At 42.1% G+C, this 16,814-nt stretch overlaps 1 protein-coding gene across 1 annotated transcript in view; it reads right to left on the bottom strand.

The window, feature by feature from the left end:
• LOC146164780 (nuclear factor 1 A-type-like) overlaps positions 1-11,897 on the bottom strand; it is an 87,719-nt gene extending 75,822 nt beyond the window's left edge. Inside the window, exon 1 of the mRNA XM_083381252.1 lies at positions 11,772-11,897. Coding sequence (XP_083237378.1) covers positions 11,772-11,894 — 123 coding nt within the window. The 5' untranslated portion in view covers positions 11,895-11,897. The remainder of the gene's footprint in view (positions 1-11,771) is intronic.
• Positions 11,898-16,814: the final 4,917 nt, after the last annotated feature.

Raw genomic sequence — 16,814 nt, 5'->3', positions numbered from 1 at the left:
CGTTTTGGGTGATCAGCAAATTTTCGAAGAAACGTTTTCGCCGCCGTCGAAAAACGTATCGGTATACATCTGACATTCGTCGTTTTTTATCGCTTTGCAAGACTTACCGATGCGTTTCAGATCTTGTGGTGATTATATAAAGCGGCACGGCCTATATAAATAAATAGGTATCGTTGTCAGGAGCGCGATACAGCCACCATGACATTTTCGATCAACAGAAACATATTCACTGAAAAGAATTTCGAACATATAGCCAAGTCATCAGTTCCAACTAAATTAAACAATAAGTTGAGTCTCCAGTTACGGAGTAAAGTCCTTTAGCCTAAATCACTCATAAAACAAGTCAAGCACAGCATATGAAGTTATTTCCATAAGAAAATTAATGCAAACCACCCAAGTAAGAAGATGCATACGATTACGAGTCAGATTAAAAATAAATTAAAAAAACCAAACCGTTTTATGTGTACAAAATTGAGATCTATAACCGAGTATAGCTAATTTAAAAAGTGAATTAATTTGAATTATTCACGCAGAAACTTACAAAAAGATGTACTTTATTTGCAATTATGAGTCAAGACGGGTCTTTTTTTTTGAAAAAAGTATTTTAGGTGCATTTCAGCCAAGTCGTTTACCTAAGTCGCAAAACACTAGTCGTTTTGACAAGCTTTTAGATCCACGGTTGTGTCTCAAGAGACGGCGGGGAGACATACGTTTCGAATGCGATTGGCTGGTTTACAGACCAGGTTTAAATTTCCAAACAGCATCACTTGACAGCTCGCCTGATTACAGGAATAACCTCGAGAGAGTTATTAATCGCCAGCAATGCATTCGCTGGAATACCGGCGACACGCGTCACATTCGATTTTGCGAAGGCGCCGGCAATTTTATTCTGAGCAGAAAACCGGTAAAACAAGCTGCGAAACCGAATTCAGGGCAGCGCCAGTTTAAGTCTTTGTCGAAACCGAAAAACAGCTTGCGAAACTTGAAATGAAAAAAAAAAGCATGTTGCCTGGTCTCTAGTCTAGAGCAGCCATTTTTAACCGGTGCGCCATGCAAGGCTGCCAGGCACAAGGAAAATGATTTTAAAATATAAAAAATTTCTCATTTATATAAGAGATAGATATTTTTTTCGTCTTAGGGCATTGAACCAACAGAATACTTTCTAGAACTGCAACTATGCAACCAATGAAAAACAAATTACAAGCAATTAAAGGGAAATACCGCAAAATATTCGCGCTCGCCAGATGCACCGCCACGAACTAAAAAGGTTAAGAAACGCAGCTGTAGAGACAAAGGATGCATTTTGCGAAATATATTTCCCGTTGTATTTTATAAAATGACTGTATTTTATTTTAAAAGAAAAACCCAAAGCTTCACTTGCAAGGGAGAGAAGACACCTTGTTTCTAAAAATTTAGCTTATCATTGCTTTTAACATTTCCCTTCTAAACCAGGACTCTTGGCTCCTGACAAAACTAAAGAGTATGCTTTCTTAACGCTTTGACCTTGCTCGCACAACGTCCCTCTCCAGCAACTCAGCTATTCCATGTTTACATCTACAAGTCCTAGTCTACCAGTCCACATGCACATACAAGTTTAAGGTTGGCAGCAATAAACAGCTGAAAGTAACCATGGCAAAAGCGAACTGTCGACGCAGCGACTCAGATATGCATTAGTTTTACCTCGACAAGACGCCGGCGACGCTATTTTTGTAAACGGCCCACCCTCTGCATTGCAGCCTTGCCGTGAAAGGGAGGTGACAATTTAAAATGCAAAATTGCCGAGCGTCGCAAGTCCACCACCGCGGCTTTGACGGCAAATTGGGCCAAATCATTCATGAAAATGCGGCGGCTAAAGCATGTGACGTTAAACTTGTTCACTTCTTCGCTTTGGACGCTACAAACTTGCGATGATATTCGCCGAAGCAAGAGGGCATTAAAGTGTAAAATCAATTAAAATAAACAAAAATACAGTTTGCTTGTAAGGTATTCTTAGTTATTTACGTAAAACAATGATCCGATAAGATTCTTCAATTAAAACTTGACTGTTTAATACCTATCATACAAAACAGTTAATATGGCAAAAAATCAGTTGGAAAAATAAAAGTAGCCTATACTTACTATAGGTTTAAAAGTTTCGTCAGTTTTTTAAATAAAATAAAATAAAATAAGATGAGTTGTTTTAATTGTAGCTCGGATGTTTACTACTAATCATACGAAGCAGCGTTTTACTCTGCAGTGTGTACGCTTGTCAAGAAAAACTTTACAAAACAAAAACAAGTAAAAAAACTATCCAAATATCGATTTAATTTTTAATGCCCCGCTAGCAGCAATAACACAGTGCGGTTGATTTTTTCTAGTTGCTTTTTGGGGCGCGTTGTCAAAACTAAGCAACGAGGCGAAACTGTACACCACTCTCCTTAGGCTTAGGGATAGGTTGGGTGACTGGGTGTATCCAGTATACGGGCGATTAGCCTACGCTACTGGTCTGATTACAATCAGCGTCGAACCGGCAAGTTTAATTTCACCAGCAGGGAGAGCGTACAACGGACGGACTCCCATGTAAAATTATATCCAGTTGCTGTACAGCTGGCTGGCGAGCGCTATAAAAAGCGAAATTGAAAAAGGTTTACCACGTGGTCGTTGTGGAACCGCGAAATTGCCTTTTTAGAGGCAGAACAAGCCCAACGTTTAGGTCAGGGTTCTTAAACTGTATGTGCACGCCAGAGTCCAGGGTAGCTTTACAAGATTGAAAAAAAAGAACTGAAAAGCGTACCGCGGAACTTTTTGTAAACTTGGAAAATAACCGTGTACCACAAGCTAGAAAAGTAAAAAATACATTTGTTTGGGTGATGCAACGGGGTTAAATCATATATTTGTTTATTTCCAGGATATTTTGGGATACAGGAGGTGAGATAAATAGAGTTTCGCCAATTTTCCGAGGATTAAGGTTGAATGATAGGATGACATTCTCAAGGTGTCCGAGATGTCCAAGCTAACTGACAAAACACACATAGATTAATAGCCGGTACCCTTGCTGAAAATATCACCAGCAAAAAAAGGTTTGTAAACAGAACAACCAGGCCCGTCGTCTGCTTGCGCTACCCTAGTCGGTCGCCGGCGGAAGAAAACCGCACGATATTTTATGCATGGAATTTATAATCCAAATTGGGCGTCCGCGCCGCTGCAGCAGGTGGGCGGGCAGACTGGCACAAAACAAGCGCAATTTAGTTCTCGCGCTAAACGAAAGAAACGCCTCGATATTCGTGTTCCTGCGCTTAATATTTTAGAAGGGTCTGAGGGGGAAGGGGGAAGGAGGCTGCTTACATGAGTGCGACGCCGTTACTGCATCGGAATTAAGCCGAACGGAAAAAGGTGGCGCAACTGTGTATTCACTTGAACCCTTGTTTGGTATTAGAAGAGTTTGTCAACCTTTCGTTGTAATTCTTTTTATGTATTGAGTTTACATGTTGAGGGCCAATTGGACGAGCAGTAAAAATCTAAATCTAAATCTAAATAATAAAAAGTGACTCATGATAAAGGTCCATACAGTTAGGTTTTAATCAATATTTTGATAAAATAAATTTAATAAGCGAAAAAAGGAAAAAATAAACAACCACGAAACAATATTAAAATGGATATGTTTTTGTATTTAGTATATAGCTTGAAACTTAAAATATCTACAAAGCTTCTACTTCACATAAACAGGTGAAATATTGAACTCGCTTTGGGCGTTTATTCCAATTCAGCGAGTGGAAAATGGAATTAAAAAAGATTCGTTTTGTAAAAATGTCCCAGAGTTGTGGTTACGTGTTAGTAAACTAAGGGCCACAATACAATATTGCTAAGCGAATAAAAACTCAAAGAGAACCACCGCTGAGTACTGTAAGAGCCAAACCGGTTTCCTGGCAAGCGCTGTGCAAAAGCTTGTTGAAACTACATAACATTGGTTAACGAGCGTTGCGCAAAATGCAGGCCGCTCAAAACAAAGCGAACGACACGCGGCTGTCCCGGTTGGGTGGCATACTTGACCGTCGTGGCCAAATGGCCCCAGGCGGCTAAGCGCGAATATGGCTAAGATGCAAAAAAACAAAAACGGCCTCCGCAGACTTAATGCAAGCCCGCCTGGAGTAAACTGCGGTCGACTTGCTGCAGCGATTTTCCGCCTCCCAATAGAACCGAGACGCTTGCAATTTTGGCGTATCGCCTTTTAAAATCTCGACTAACTTTCTTGAGAAATCTCGACCGCTTTCGCTCAATACCGAGAGTTGTAAAAGCTGTGACGACTTGGTCATTTTTGTACATTTGACTGAAGTAAAAAATTACAAGATGGCGTGGAAGCTCGAAGAAACCAATCTTGGGTTGTCATTTTAATGCTATGGAATGAAAAATGACTTACAGACTGCTTATAAATGGACTTTTTATGACAAATTTTATTTTACTTTTTTGAACTTTCATTACAGTTGGGTGTTTCAAAAATGCTATCATGAATTTTCGTATACCCTTGCAAAACCACAAGTTTGACAGAAGGTGCAAACTAAAGCAGTAAAGGCAAAACACAAAGTCCTATAGTGAAAACCCACTTTGAAAATAGGCCACGTTTATTATAAAATGTCTGTGAGAAAGTGCCAAGAGTTTAAGAATACTTCTTGACTTGTATTGTGTTATGTTTTTAGATACTGATGATGCTTTTAATAGCGAAACATATTTATCATATTATAAGATCCAAGCAAACTGATTTTCGCTTTACCAAGTTCTGTACTTAGTTTAATCTTTATAATTGATTTGCAACCAGAATCGTTTACCAATCGGATTCAGGCAGATTCCATTATTCGAAAGAAAATTCTAATTTTATGTCTGTGAGAATGCACTTAAAACCACCAAAAAAGTACTATCCAAGCAAAAGTAAATTATACGAACGAGAAATTAGGAGTACAACATTTTTAACGTGCGTTGACTCCCAACAGCAGCTGCTGTGTCAATTTATATCAAAATACCGGCGTAAGTGTTGTTAGCCACATGTTGTACCTTACATTCAGTGGTTGGCAGAGACAAAAAGCAAAATGGGGTTAAAAAACGGAGAAGCCGGTTACTGAAGAGGCGGCAAGGTTTGCTAGTTGGCTTCGCAAAGCACGTAACCTTTCAGCATGGTAAAAAACGTGACGCGCATTTCTGTGTTATTCGGTTTTCGATGTTTCGCGGCGACAGTAGTCACCCCACGGTGCTGCGATGACTGCGTTTCTTAATTTAAGTTTAGACGTGAAGTCTGCATCTAAACCAGAACTGCGATTTGTCATTCGGGGGCCGGCACATGAGGTTTCGGGGATTAGACAGCAAAAAACGCCCTCATTTGCAATTATGTTAATGCTGCATTCCTAGTGAGAAGTATAGGGATGTTATATGGGGAGCCAATCCCCGATCCTAAGAGCTATAGTTTCGATGCTAAATGGTGGTATCGGTGCTGGTGTAATACCAAGTTTGTGGTTTGCGACTCAACGCATTATTTTCTACCTCGACAAGGAAATTAATAGAAAATAGTCATTGGACAGGCAAAACCTAGATAAATTAGGTTTTTAACACTTAACCAAACAACCGAGAAACTTTGCTTTTACGCGTTTCAATTTTCATTAATTTGGTTATTTTTGATTTAGTACTGACGTCATTTGGTATCGAATTGGACGACCGTATTTTTCGACAAATGAGCGGGTGTCGGTATCGGATTAAAATACAAGTATACTGTATACATTTCTATCTTAAAAGGTTTTTCTACACACTTTTTGATTTTTCAGATTTATAATCAGAAAAGAAGGCGCATTAACAGCAGTCCGCTGACAGTCCGGCCATTCCTTTATCCATCATGTAAACGGAAGTATCTCGCGCTGACAATAAGACAAGCTCGCTGAAACATAATCGATAACCGTAGACAGACGCAAGTTGATTACAACACACGGTAAAAAAGTTGCCGCTGACGAGCGAAAATGCTTCCTTCAACACCAATAGTCGACCTAGAGAGGTACGTCGATCGCCTATCTCCCGGCCTTTGGACGTGAAAATTTAATTACGTTTGCTCCAAGCTGTACACATGTGCTTACAAGCCAGCGTTCAGGGTTTTGCTGCTAAGGATTCGAGATTCGAAGGCGATAGGCGGCGACCCCCTCTCAGCCTTCAATATATACGGGCAAAATAAAAGTCAAGTAGTTGGCAGGCGGGATAAAGTCCCGGTTTAATTTTCGCAAGGTTTGCGCGCCCGGCAGTCGATTGTATCGCCCGGGTCCCACTGCAGTCGCAGATAAGCGGCGAAATAAAATAGTTTTCCGGCCCATGCCCGTACGGGTGTGATTAGTTCCCGGCCGCCGCTCATCACTTATTGATGGCCCGGGAATCGCCGGTCCGCCCGCCCTGCCCTACGAGGAGCGCAGCCCCGGGCCACTTACGAAATTGCCCGCCGGAATTTGTTTACCAAAAGCCCGCGGAGATAAACCGAAAAAAATCGCTCTTTTTGCGCGTATAGTAACCGGCGCGACGGCTTTTCTTTCTAAATGCCTTATCTGTTTATGGGCATCTCGAGCGGCCTTTTCTGGGTACAATATTAATCAAGTCCCCGCTGTCCCGACAATAAACATCTATCCCGAGCCGCGGCGCCGCCATATGCGAAAGTAGATCGCTCTGAGCGCGTTTGTTGAACTTAATGCATAGCGCTCTTATCAGATGGAGTTTTCAATTAAGGAACGAGGGAAGCAGTGTCGACGGTAATTAAAATACCCGCGCACGACCGAACAACGAAAGGGCTGTTTTTCGGCGATTTTACAATGCCGCATTTAGAAACGAGGCAACATCACGAGCGCTGGTCGACGGGAAAAGGTTATTTGGGCAAATGATGGAAGCTCGTTTTTAGTCGGATGCGGTCACGAATTGCAGTTCAGCAGTCGAGGCGATCGCGGTGCGTTGTTAAACTTGGCACACGTCTATTTTTATTTTATATAAATAGTTCGACTGTTGCTTCGGCCAACACGCTAAACACCCGACCACGCAAGTCAGAATACGTGATTCATTTTTTGTTTTGTTCGTAGCATTGTGAATTTTCGCGATCGTATTTTTGTTTACACTGAAAGCTCTGAAAGCAAGTGACACTGTTATACAACTGTATTTTATTGTTAATAACCTTTCGCATGGTCGTGCTTCATCAAGTCAGCGAGATATTATAGAAAATGTGAAACAAAACAGTTATGGCGCAAGCGCACAGCCGATAAAATGCACCCTGTTATTTTTTCTACAGTTTTTATTTGGTTTTATTTTCATGGCAGCCCTTTTCAAATTAACGATCTTGCCGATATCGCGACTTCAGAGCAACAGTTTGTCCCTATATTGGACAAGGTCATGTGAAAGGTCAGGTCCGTCAGCTGCGACGCTCCTCGGTTCAAAGGTCAATCAATATATACATTACGACTCTTGTCTAGTTAAAAGTTAGATGTGCTTTAAATTAGATTTACCGATGTCGATGAGCTATTACAGCAAACGTAATCGAATTGAAACCAAGGTATAGGTCGGGTCAGCAGAAAGAAAGGCGGCATTTAATTGGCTAATATTGCAGATTTAATAAAATAAAATGTTTTACTTATTCCAGAGTAAAAATGTCTAAGGTCTGTCATCTTTTCCTCAAAATTTCGCAAAATTCATAACGCTTAGAGTTAGAGAAATGCAATGGGCGTATACATATTTAAATCGTACGGACAACAAATTTAGCCATCGTTTGACTGAAATAATATAAAGTAAGGACAAATACCTGAAAAGCGAATAAGTCACACGAGAAGTGTTGTTTCTAAACCGACCCTTTTAACGTAGATTAACATCCTGCACGCCAAATTATATGAATTATAAAATTAAAACACTCAGGCCTGCCGTATAAATGCCGCGTCATCCCCCGAACCCTACCTTGATTGCAGCAATCGACTAATCACAGTCCGGTCGCCGCAGGAAAAACCAACAGCAGTTTTACGGCGCGAAAATGAAAGGTTGTGACAGGAAACAACAAACGCCCGTCACACTTGTAATCCGCATATTAAGGCCGTGAACGCGTATACCCAAATCTGAGAAAACACGCCAAGAAACGCCCAGGCAACTTCACACCTTTTCGGACTCCAACCGAACTCGGCAATTACGCCCTGGTATGATTAAAGGGCGCGCGGCGGCTTAAATGTACGTTTCGCGGAGCTGCGTTTTGCTACGCGGCGGCAATAATTTGACGACACCTATTGCAATAAAAAAAACATAAAAATCCGGCGCCGCGGTCCGCAATTAATCCCAGCGAAGAAAGGCGTTGCGGGTTTGCAATCTGATGTTTTTCACCTTAATGTGAGCATGGCAATGACGTCAAATCGGATCGCGATTCTGCCTAAAATATCGGGTATCGCGATACAAAACGTGGCAAGAATAATCCAGAGGCATTTTGAAGGTTTTTTCGCATCTCATGTTTTTGAGAAAGCGCGAAAGCGAACTGAAACGAAATCGCTGTTATTTCGATCGGGCCCGGTGGCTTATAGTTGCAAGTGGCCGGAACTGGGCTACCCGACAATTAGAGGAAGCGCACACGGCCATAGAGGCGGTATGTCGAGTGGTGTATTGCGACAAGCAATTCCGAGACCTGGTTCGCGATGCATGTTATAAGTGTTCGACCAGCCCGGCGGCCTTTCGCCGTTAAACTCTTGACCCGGCCGAATTAAAAGGTTCGCGACATTTTTCAAGTGTCCTCTTACTCGAGACCACCTTTCGCGCTTTGTATTGCAACGGAAACTGGGGAATTCCTGCTACAACTTCAAATGAATTTCAATAATCACAGCCTAAACCAATGGCAATCCAAACTATAGTCTGCAGTCATATTTTGCCTTTCGGTTGGATTTGTAAGCCTCAACAGTCATGCAGAAATCTGCCCCATGGGAGATGAAAATAAACAGGATTCTAATCAGCTACAATCCAAGGTAAAACAAAACGTTCTCGTGTTAATTACTTCTAAGAATCACTCACAATTGAAACCAACACATACATAGCTAAATAAGTAAACATCGCAGCTTACAACCCGACTAAAATACAACATAATAACGTTTTAGCACAACGTAAAAGAAAAAAGTGTATCTAAACATAGATCTTTTTACCTTAAAATACAATGACTTTTATAAGCCTTTCTCTACGCTGGTGGTACAGCCGTGTAAAAGCAAAAATCGAAATGATGAACTTAAGCCCGCCACGTACACTAGGAATGTTTCAGAAATCCGTCAAGTGGATGTAACAAATCCTTGGACAAACAAAAAGTCGAGGATCGTCTGGCTGCCCAACGTTGAGCAGACAGACGCAATCAGAAGACCGCAATCGATCGAAAAGAGACTCTTCTGTTTTAACTCATGTATTTTTTTCCTGCTGTTTCGGATATTGTAAGTGATCGCATTGGAAAGATGTTTTCTTGATGTTTCAGCACCTTTATGATGGTAAATACTATGTTGGAATTCATAAATGTCCGCGAAAACTGCTTACCAGGTGCTTTAGGGTTTATTTTTTTAATGTATTGGTGTGTACTTCATACGGCTTCTTAAAAATAATTTTTAAAACTATAATTAAACGCAAAATTACAAACAGAACAAACTGGCCTTTTCAGCCGTACTGAACCTTTCAAAATTACATTCCCAACATAAAACCTACGAAAATCCGTAAAATAAGAGTGGTTTAAAAAAACACGCGTTTAGTCGTTGCCGACTGCTATGCGTGAGAAGTCTGGCCGTTGAAGACGCGACAACAAAAGAAGCAGCGTTCAAATTAATTCGTCTTGATCAGTTTGCTTTAAACAGTTTTTGACTGACCGGTGGGGATTCAGCCTAAGGCTGAAAACTGTGTGTAAATACTGAACTGCGGGTTAAAACTGGCCACGCACAAAGGTTGAGGCGTCCGCCGCCGGCACGCGTCTAAAGTAAATAGGCACGGTAAGCCGAGTCCACTCGTCGCTCTCTCGCCGATGGCTGACCGCGGTTTTTCGGCCCGCTCATTGACGAAGCGAGCCGACCTAACTTGAAGGTGTCAAGTTGCGGTCAAACCGATTGCGCACGGGCCACTACAAGACAACGGGCCAAAGCTTGACCCTCTTGTTTAGTGTACGGTCGCGGGGCGAAATGAAGCGACGACCCTTGAAGCACGGCCGACGAGAGGTCATTTTTTGCTGTTGCTGCTGTTACTGTATAGCATAGTGCGTTAGGTCGCGGGTTCAAATCAAAACAAGCGCACGCGTACTGCTTCCGGTTCGCGTCACGTGACTTGCGGGTGGGCCAATCGGGTGTGAACAGAAGGAAGAAGTGCAACTTCAGCTGCTACAGTCGCTAATAAACCAAATCAGCTCCAAAAGAACACTTCAAATAGGTATGGCAATGCACTGTCCCGAAAGTGATAGCATATTCACAAAAAATTATGTTCGGTCAACTGGTTGATTTCTATATTTTAATACGAACGTGCCTTGCCCACTATTCGCCATTGCATTTCTACGCGATTCACCGACTGGCAAAATTTCAGTAATGCCAATTCTATATGTTTTGTTTGAATATTTGTGATCAAATAAAACAAATATTGTGGCCTAATTCGAGTTTAAGCCAGCAGCACTGTTTTTTTTTTATATTAATTTCGGCATTTCGAAATGGTTTTTAGGAATTTATGTTAGATCATTTCCCCTTCTACTATTATCCCCGCTTCCCAGACTTATTCTTGTATTGTGTTAAATTTTAGGATTACCAGTAATTATTATTGAAAGCGAATTTTAAGTTACAGAAGTTAATTTTCACCCTAAAAATAAAATACCGATGTGTGAGAAACGGCGTGTGTATAGGATTGCAGGTAATTGACAGTCAAAACCCGTTTTTTGTCGTTTTGGAGCAGTTACCTAAAAATCCGTGCAGCAGTCTGTGGCAGTACGTGGGCCAGAGACTCGCGAATCACGGCAGAAATCGAGTCGGAATTTAAAAGTGAGCTTTGTTGATGTGACCTTTCACGGAAGACGGCATCGTGTATCGGCAACCTATGTTTTGTCAACACTTGACCAAAAATAAAAATAAATAATCAAAACCCGCTGCAGGGCGCCGCGAATATTCTGACGCCCCTATATTGATGGTTTATTTGTGATTGGATTGCGTTTTGATGCTCTGCGAACCTTGCCCAATATACCTCAGGTACTTCAGTGCTGCAGGTTGAAGAGTGTTATGGGCTGACCACCCTAAATACACAGTTCTGCTCTGTGTGTAAACTGCGCATATGTAGTAGGCCTAGGCTAAAGCTTAACCTCACAAAACGACAACTATAGGTAGGCTACTATGCAGAATGTCAATATCCATTGTTGTGATAAACATGTTTCCTTACACTAATATTTTGCATAATGTAATAGATTTAAAACAATAAAAAAATTTGGAATAGAAAATTAATAAGTGTCTTGTCCTTCCACCACAAGTATGTATAAGTTACACATAAAATAGGCCTATCATATTCTATTGTAACAACAATTAATGTACGGTAACTAAAAACAAACAATTATAAAGCCAAGTATTTAAGTAGATTATTGTTGTAACAAAAATATACTATAAGTATTATAACAAATTTTCACAGCTGTTTTTGATTTTCCAAGACAATGTGAAAGTGTTTACAACACAGCACATAACTACACTTATTTAAATACATTACACGTCAGCAAAACGCGCATGTTGCTACATATATGGCTAGTAAAAAAAACAATAAGCAAAACTGCAACTCACAACTGTGGTAGACAGGTACTCGCCGCCGATTCCGTAGTCGATCGTGTTCATTGCAAGGGGCACAGAATGGGCTGGGTTGCCGTCGTTCTGGCACTGGTTGCGCATTAGGACGTGGTCCAGCATGAGCTTGCGCTGTGCCTGGTCGTTGTCCAGATAACGGTGTCCGGCCATGACGTCATAGGATTCGTTGTACGGTAGTTGACGTTGCAGCGACATCATAGTGATGCTTTCGGCCCAAGAGTCTTCACTTTATATGCCTTTTCAAGCGAACTGTTATTAAGTGAACCAAGGTGGCGACAATTGCAGCATTGTTGTTTTGACACTATTAACCTTGGGTAACAAAGTTAAAATATCGTTAAGGTTATAAAAACAAGTAGCAACAAAAAAACATGGAAACCTAGTTTAAAGACTTCAATATTTAGCAAATTAAGCTGTAAACGGTTCTTGCCAATATGTCGATAACATTATAACACTTACAGGGCGTTCTTATGTAGCCTATACCTCAAACATTACGTTCTTGGAAAATCCACCCGTTTAACCACTTCCTTAACAATTACATTAAATTGCAATAATTTTGATTTTAAAACAAAAACAAAAAAATTGCAACAGGTTAGCTAATTAAACAACTACTAATTTGTGACTGAACAACTACTAATTTTATAACTTGGAGCATGCCAGCAAAAACACCCGGCAGTAAACACAGCAACCAATAGCAAAAAAACAGAAGAAAACAGATTTCCCAAGCAAAACAAAAACAATAATTGACTTATCGTGGGTAACAGAGTGCGATTTCCAAGTGTGGGAGCAAACAACAAGTCGTGAAAAGTCGCGTTCTAGAATGCCTGATTAATGGCGCGCCCGTCAAGTACAATTCGAATGGCATTAGGCGCGGCGCCAAAATCCGTCTTGGCACGGGGTCGCTCTTTCTAGGAATATACTGTAAATAAACCTTCAAATATCTTCGCCGCCGGGTAGGCCCAGTCGGCCAGCGTTGGGCGGCGGCAAGTTCAAATGCACAAAGGGTTGAATTTTCCGGGCTGCGCGCAGTCGGGCTAACTTGGTTTTGCGCCGACTTAACTGGATAAGCAGATCCACCCTCCCCAAACGGTTTGCCTAGCCTGCGGTTAATCTGCTTAAAGCGGCGCGCGTACACGAAAATTGAGCAACGCTTTACGACGCTGGCTGGCCTTCTGCTGACTGAGCTTAAAACTGCAACCTGCTAAAAATCGACTTTTCCGAGGGGGGGCGGTTTTGGGCCCGGCGCAAAACAAGAAAACACTGTCAACATTTGCGGAAGTCGTTCGCCGCTTGTTGTTGCCAATTCCAAATGAAACGCTCCCGAAATAGAAATGCAGCTATCCCTTGCCGCAGCTATGTTTGCTTGTTCGAGAATTTGCGGGCGCCCTTTCAAAAATAGCAGCTCACCTCTGACTAGGAGCGGAGCAGCAATTGCCAAAAGCCATCGCTCGCGGGTCGACCTCAAATCGCGCGTCTTATCAGAACGTCGGGCCGCTTAGAGCAGCGAAAATCTCACGCGCCGATCAGTTGGCGCTTTTTTCCCTTTGCAGAGCACGAGGAACAAGCAAGGAAGGCCTCAAACTTCGTGCGAGACCTCAGCGCACGTAATCGCCACGACGGCCATCTTTCATTTCGCGATCGCTTAATTAATTTGCCAGACAGACATGGCATGACGTTTCCGGCAGCTCTACGTCACCAGAATGTTTGGGGGGCAGCGCTTCACGATTCACAAAATGCTGCTGGAGCCGGCTGCGTTCGCTCAGGCAAGTCTTGCACGATGTTTTTTGCTCCACTTGCAACCTTTATCCACCAAAAAACTGAAACGCGGTCAATCGCCAATGCCACGAATCAGCAATCTCGCGGTAACTAGATTAATATTTAACCTGGCAGCGGCGGCGATGCAATACCTTGCGGATTAAGGCAACCCGCAAACGACCATACACTTTGGCCGATATACAACTCAGCAGCAGTGCGTGTCGTCTTCACGCTCTGCTGACCTTGACCTGAGTGACTTAATCCGCCCAGCCAGCCAGCCGTCCGCCCGCACAGACGGACACTTTTGCTGGAAATGCGCCAAGCCGTGGCGACACCGGGCTTGCTTCGAGCAGCTCACAGTAGTAACCAGCAGGTAAGTACTTCTAACCTGACGGTGATAACTTGTCAACGAAACAGTAGCAGCAACAGAAACAGCACTGATGGCCTTGCCGTTCGCCCGGCAGTCAAACACCTCAGTGGCGAAAAGCCGATAGCAAACACACCGGCCCAAGTCGCCTCGCCTGCCGCGCGAGTGTGTTCCAACGCTCTCGTCTTGCGCGCGGCCATCTTCTTTGCAAACGCTCGTCCCGCCGCCCCGCCGCTCAAGTGCAACGCGCGTGTGCGGCGCGCGCAGCGTAGCGTATTGGAATGCGTGTGTGTGCGTGCACCTATGTCTTTTCGGGCGCTGGGCAAAGCTACGGCGGCGAAGTCGGTTTATCGCGGGCATCGGAGCGGAGAAATCGCTTGCCAGTGCCAATTGCAGACCGGCGGATTTGGTGGCGCTGCGGTGAAGCGAGAAAAAGCCGCCTTTTCTTCTCGCTGCGCTGTTTAAACGTTTTTCCGAAGATTGGTGGTTTAATTAAGCTATATGACCTTGATAGTGTTTTAAACAAACTGACTTGGATTAAAATAAAGTGTTTTGATTAAGCAATTGTCTTTTCAAAAATTGAGTTATTTATCTCAAGTTTTGCTTGTAAACATTTTGCTTGCAACATGTTCGGTTTTAGTTGTTTGATAGTAAATATTTTGCTCATTATTATCGGACTAATTAACCTATTTTACAAGGTTTAACGTTTGAATTTTAGGACAAGGATTTGACTTGGAATTGACTTGCGCCAATTATGACTTGACTTGTTATTTATTCAAAATGGCCTAACTTGGACTCGAGTTCTTTCAAAAATGACTTGACTTGGACTTCATTTTTTTCTACAAATGAGTTGGCTGGGGCCTAAGTCATTTAAAAGTGACTTATTCACAACATTAGAGCAAATGCAACCCCAAAAAGAATAAAATTAACGAGAACGCCTTTCAAAAAAAAATACAAACCGAAATATTTTTGTTGCAAAATGGCAATAATGTTTTTTACTTACACTATCCTTCCTTCGAGGTAGTACATTTATTTCATAGAATCCATGTTTTCGAACCTGACATGGATAAATGACGTCTTAGATGCATGTTTTGCCGCTAATTATTCCACGTCCGAGTCTAAAATGTAAATTCCGCGCCACGCGGCAAAATATTCATTAAAATCAGAGCCGCCTTTTTTATGTTTATTAGCATCATAAAGAAAATAAAAAGTAATATAACAGTAAAAGTCGCGCATTCGAGAAGTCAACGAAGAAAAAACTCGCTGTATCAATATTATACACACTAAAACCTGAATTACAAATTAAACCCAGTACCTTACAAGTAAATAAGTAGGGATAGTGGAAATGAAAGCCGCATATCAGTAGTATCGGCTTGAAACTGTACAGCAGAATAAACGGCTTATGTGAGTGGTTCCAATCCTGGGGGCGTTTCTAATTCTCCGTTGCCAAAATGTATTTTGGAATCTTTTAATTTTTTCTTTTTGCTATTTTACTAACACATTTGATTAAACTGGTTGTGTGTGATTAGATTGCATAACACCAGTGTCTTAACCTTGTTCACGATTTTTATATTACGGCACACCTTCATTAAACTTTATTATTAAATTTATTACTTTTACTGTTAATTATTTCACGGTGCACAATCAAGTGTGGCGACAAACAAGAAAAAACAAATTAAGCAATGTTATTTAAATCCTAATGCAAAACATCTGTAACATTAATGTGCTTCTTGCATGCAAAAATTGCTAAACAGATTATTATTCATACCAAATCTCTTATATAAACTTAAATTGTGAGTTTGTGCAAGTTGCAACCCCTGTCACATTAAATGGTACACAAGATGCGTTTGGAAAGGCTTGCTGAAATCAGTCAGCATAATTAGGATTAAAGTGCAGGAACTAGAAAAACAACTAGCCTGCGGTAAGCTTCGAACTCACGACCTGTACATACCTGGATCGGGGGTTAAACATAGCCTAGTAATATCTAACCAAACTTTACTAAAATAATTATTTGATATTCTACAATATTTCCCACATTGTGCACATTTTACGTCCCTTGTTTTAATTTTCGTGACATTACAGTTAACAACTATTTTTGGTGCGCCACGGGCTATTTAATAAAATTTCAGGTTTATCATGTAGTGTTGGCCGCGTAATAGCCATAAATTAGTTGCACTGTATTTGAAAAGTTGGTATGGCTAAGGGTTTTATTTTGGCCCATTGTTGCATCACAGGGCCACCAGGCCATGCCGCTCTAAACTATACTCTTTGTCGAGTTAAAGTAAATAAATTAATTTTGCTTCGCGCCATTCGTTTTATCGAAATCCATCATCCCTAAGACGCTCTGCGTATTTAGTTCGCCATGTTTTGCCGTGTGACTCGTTCAATAGTTCTTAAGTATTTTGGGCCGCAAAGAAAAACTTTGCCAAACAATGTTGTAGGCCATATCGCACACAAATATCGCCCGTCGGGGCATTTTCGCAATGTTTACAGCTCGCCCGGACAAAAAAGCGGCGGTGGCGGACCGCCTTCCGCGGGTCCCAGAGGGCGATCCGGCGCGGCGAATAAAAAATAGCCGGAGGGTCTGCGGCGGCCTGTCCCCAGCGACGGGCGCGCGGAGTTAGAGGCTTTGAAGTCGCTAAACCTTTTACACAGGGCTGACTCCCTCCCCTAAGCCGCCGTCGCCGTTTAAGTACACATTCCATTCAAGGCGACGGGCAAGGCCGACTTGATGTGATTCTTGGCTCGGTGGCGAGCGTCTGGCCCTGGCTCTAGCCCAGGGGCGGGCAACTTCTACGGTCGGTTACTTGGCGGGCCGGATTAAGTACTGCCATAGCCTGCATGTTTTGTCGCATAATGCCGGCTAATGTATTACTCTTTAAACACGGCAACACTTACATTGC

Source organism: Ascidiella aspersa, chromosome 2 (assembly GCF_963924565.1).
Source record: "Ascidiella aspersa chromosome 2, kaAscAspe10.2, whole genome shotgun sequence".
Classification (NCBI taxonomy): domain Eukaryota; kingdom Metazoa; phylum Chordata; class Ascidiacea; order Phlebobranchia; family Ascidiidae; genus Ascidiella; species Ascidiella aspersa.
Note: the sequence above shows the minus strand (reverse complement) of the source record. Positions and strands in the feature narration are given on the sequence as shown.